This window comes from Nestor notabilis, unplaced genomic scaffold, assembly GCF_000696875.1.
Source record: "Nestor notabilis isolate BGI_N333 unplaced genomic scaffold, ASM69687v1 scaffold11895, whole genome shotgun sequence".
NCBI classification, from domain to species: Eukaryota; Metazoa; Chordata; class Aves; order Psittaciformes; family Psittacidae; genus Nestor; species Nestor notabilis.
Genome location: NW_009927935.1, coordinates 8,397 through 12,925, shown reverse-complemented (window position 1 = coordinate 12,925; position 4,529 = coordinate 8,397). Strand labels below are relative to the sequence as shown.

The following is a 4,529-nucleotide window of genomic DNA, read 5'->3' as shown; positions in this document are numbered from 1 at the left end:
ATTACAACGTAATTCTGCATAACTTAAACCAAAAACAACAAAAATCCTTTAAAACTGTTAGCTGTAGTACAAATTCTTTTATAGTATAAAATCAAGTCGCCAGTGTATCAGTACCACACTTGGGAGTCCTGGGCTCCCGCCGCTGACGGGCGCTCCTCCGTCCACCGGCTCCTCGCGGGCTGCCCGGGCAGCCCCAGGAGCCGGGTTCACACTCGGTGAGTGCACAGCGAGGCCCTTCTCCCTTGGGTGCCACAGAAATAGCTCCGCTGTAAACTGGAGAAAGCACTTGCACATCTAAGCACACCCCGTAACACCCTCTGGCCACACAACTCCTGTACTGCTCAGCTCCCTGTGGGTGGCTTCAGCTGTACGTCAAAAAACCACTTCTTTCAGAAACCATTCACACACTGAAAAATTAAACTCGGTCTCTTCATAGCGAGTCTCTTCTGTGAATTAAGCCATACTCACTGCATTGCATCAGTAACAAACTGAGGAACCTGGAGCAGTACAGGAAAGCCACACAGCTTAACCTGTGCTTTCTGATCTCCCAAAAACTAGACAAAATCCAGCTGTGGCATGGTGTGAAGCCTGTGTTTGCTTCCTGCCTACTGAAGAAAGCTGAAAACAACATGTGGGAGGCACAGAACATTGTAGAATGAAGCACTGGATTACTTACAATATAAATGCATCAAGAATTGTAGGCAGGGAGGGAAAGGAAGATCACAAACTGAGAATGCCCACTGAATGGAAAAGCTCATTTTATCTGTGTGCTCCTGAAGCTCTTCCTCATGAAAAGCAGAGGCTGGAGAAAACCAGCTGAGGTGTCAGCCAAGCAGGGCTTCTGCTCCTGGCAGGAAGCAACAGAAACACATGGCACCTAAGCAACTGTTGATGAGGTACTCCAAAGTCCGTAAAAAGTTTCTGATGGTGTTCAAAGTTCACTTTCTGCTCGTTTTCATCACTATCGTGTCATTCTCCTCCATACTGTTGTGTGATTCATTTAGCAAGTAATCTAGATGGGGATGAAGTGTTCTAGGATAATGTAATCAATAATGCAATCAATTCAAATAAATTGATTAAGTAGATGAATTTTATCTCAATACACTCTCTTCCAGTTAACACCAGGTTGGCTGCTCTGTCAGCCTACAGGAACAGGAGGGGTGTGCAGTAATACTTGCTCACAGGATTTCTTCCCCACAGAGTTATTGTCATCCAGTTCAGAATAACCACAAAATATGCAGAACTAAAGGATTTCAGTATGTAAAAAAGTAAAAACTTTTTAAAACAGTAGTAGCTTCAGTACAAAATTGCAAATACATGTAGCAAAGGGAAAAAAAAAAAAAAAAGAAGAGGTGCCTGTTGTTGAAATTAAGTCTATTTAAGAGCAGTTCAAACATGTCACAAACACTTTAAAGTACATCTCTGAATGAAGCAAACGGGCTTGCACCGGGGTAACTAGACAGCTGATTTAGGCCTGACCAGCATTAAAAAAAACCCCATGTGCACTGGCTTAAATAAATATATTGTAAACAAGATAAAGCTTTTTTTACTCAGTTACTGAAATTAACCTACAGAAAATACTCTTGAATTACAAGGCACAGAGTTAATTACTACCTGCAAGTCAAGCCCACAGTAAAGGCCTACTACTAAAGTAAAGGCAGAACATGGTGAGTAGAGGTTACCTAACTAAAATACTACAGCCTCACAAGCCTGCAGGGCACTGCAACAGGAGCCACATCTGCAACAGCATTTCCATGAGTGTAAGAGGTGCAATGGCACTTGGTGAAGAAAAATCTGCAGAGTCCCTGTGCTTCTGCAAACATAACGGGTGTTTTGGTGTTGCTTGCAATAAGGCAACATTTGGACCTCTGCATTGGTTCACTAGACACATATACCAGTATTTGGATTGTCTGCAGTTTATAAACTATGGGTTGCAGTTTGCTAAAGCAGTACCAATACAAGCATCTCTCAGATACACAAAAATTGCAGTTAGTGTCAGCATCAGTTACACCAGCTGAAGAAAGGCACATCCTCCTCAAAGGGAATTAGGGCACAAATACGGATGTTTCTATTCACCTGGTATTTTTGCATGATTCAGATAAAGCAAGGTCAAATTAACACAAGATCCCTAAACCCTTCTTGATGTACTCTCTGTTATCATGCTAAAATGAGGCTTTTTTTTTGTCCAGGGTATACACCAGTGCAGTTCCGCATGTGTGGGAATCACAAGAAAGCAAGTCCTGAATTACCAATTGAGGCTGCACGCGGACAAAGACAGCACTGTCAACTTCAGACAACAAAGCTCAGTCCAGCACCATTGGTTTCACACAAAGTAGCTTTGAAGCATGCTGCTTTCATACCACCAAGCTGTAAGGTTAAGTCTAAGGAAAGTTTCATGCACTCACTCCTCAGCTGGTCCCGGAATGACACATAAAGAACAGTGCACCCTGAAAGTAAAAGCCAGCTGCCACTCACTGGAGATGCTGAAAAAAGTTAAAAAGGATGCAAATAGAACTTCAGTTTAAAAAGTTTATATTAACTGATCACCTACTAGAAAGAAAAAAACTGCCCAAGTAAACCTATCCAGTGACTGACTAACCATTACAAATTTAACTGAAACCATTAGTGAGTTGCCAGGAAGAAAAAAGGGTTCCTGGTTCCTGTAAACAGAACCTCCAAATTTTCTGTCAGTGTTCTCCCAGAAAAGCAACAAAGCAATTTGCCATAAAAATCTCAGGTGGTGGCCCAAGAACATTAAGAAGTGAAGCAATGAATTCCTCAAGAGCAAATGGGCTGCTATCAAGTCTCTTCGATTCATCAAAGGGATCACACTGAAAATCTCATTTTGAGAAGTGTCATCTCAACTACCTCAGGCAGTCTGAGAAGGTCACTGAACTTTATTCTCAAGGTACAAAATCTCTTTGGAGAGTGACATCAAAACTCAGTTTAGATGATTATGAAAGACTTGCATCTAAACTACTTTTTCACTTCTCCGATTCAGGAGTATGAAAATTGCTCATTTGAGTGATACATCATTATCCTAAGTTCCCTACATTAGGAGAAATCAGTTCCTACTTCTATTAATAAGATCACTGCAGGTGTTCCCTGGGTCTTGCTCATTGCATTAAACACACCTTATGCTAACTCTTCATATAAATGATCACAGTTCACTATAAGGTGAATCTCAGTAATATTTCAGGCATTTTTGCATGTAAACAAATTGTTTCAAGATTTAAATTGACAAATCAAAAGAACTGCACAGTCAGACTTCTGTTTGTAAAACAGATCGGTAAATAAGGGATGGGAAAAGCAGCAGCTACACTTAAAGCAAAGTTATCAGAATCTGTGCTTTTCAACAAATCTAGTAACTGATGGCTATCTAGTAAAGAAGTCTGGCTTCAAAGAAGTACCTCTTTTTATTTTCCTCACAAAATAAGGACAGAAGCCAAGTGATCCCTGGAGAAGCTGGAGACTGGAACTTTAGAAATAAAGTAGATATTTGACCTCTCAGCTAGAAAAAAACCCCCTCTGTTTCGGTTTCCCTGAAGCAATAAGACTGCAAGAATATTCGTTGCATAAACCATTTCTGCTTAGAGCTGTTAGTGCAAGATGCAAATCTTCAATTTAACTCATTAAAGAGCCCTCCAAGATTCTAGTCAGTATTCAACTTTGAACCTCCATCACTCCAGGTAACTACAATAAGACACATTTTCTTGTGTTCTTCTTTGTCACAGGATACAGAACTGCACGCACAGCTTCAGCAAACACCTCACGAACACCCTCCTGATTCAATGCTGAGCACTCCAAATATTTGACTGCTCCAATTTGTTTAGCCAGTGAAGTCCCCTGCTGTGGGGTAGTGGGAGCCAAGCTTTGCTCTTTCAACTTTTTAACTGTTTCCAGGTCATTTCTTAAGTCTCTCTTTGTGCCTACTAAAAGAACAGGAACATTTGGACAGTGGTGAGAAACTTCAGGATGCCATTTGTGCCTCACATTTGCATAGGAAGAGGGGCTACCAATGGAGAAACAGATGACGAATACATTGGTTTGAGGATACGAGAGCGTGCGCAGGCGGTCATATTCCTCCTGGCCTGCAGTGTCCCAGAGATTCAGGCTCACAGTCCGGCCATCAACAGTCATTTGGGCACTGTAGTTGTCAAACACAGTAGGGATGTACTCTTCTGGGAAGGCATTGGTGGTATAGCTGATGAGAAGACAAGTTTTTCCCACAGCACCATCTCCAACAACTACACACTTTATAGTCTGCATTCTTTACCCAGAAACAGAGTCCTGCACAAAGCAAGAAAACAGTTAGAAAAAGCACAGTCAATTACAGTAATTTTAAAGATAAGCTAACAATTTCTTATCACAGCTAGACATACTCAGTGTCTCAGAAGCCACTGTGAAGCGCTCACAGGCTAGAAAGGCAATAGTGACACAAAGATGCAATGAGTTGAAAGCTCAGTGAGAACTGGCTGCACTCCAACTACGTAAATACAAATTAGATAGATTCCCACAGTCTTGCCTTA

The 4,529-nt window shown here is 41.5% G+C and overlaps 1 protein-coding gene across 1 annotated transcript; it reads right to left on the bottom strand.

Annotated features, from left to right (window-relative positions):
• Positions 1 to 3,168: 3,168 nt before the first annotated feature.
• On the bottom strand, positions 3,169 to 4,285 carry RHOG (ras homolog family member G). The gene has a single exon (XM_010014287.1). It carries the CDS (start codon positions 4,267 to 4,269, stop codon positions 3,694 to 3,696), a length of 576 nt encoding a protein of 191 aa, XP_010012589.1. The 5' UTR covers positions 4,270 to 4,285; the 3' UTR covers positions 3,169 to 3,693.
• Between the last annotated feature and the right edge of the window lie 244 nt (positions 4,286 to 4,529).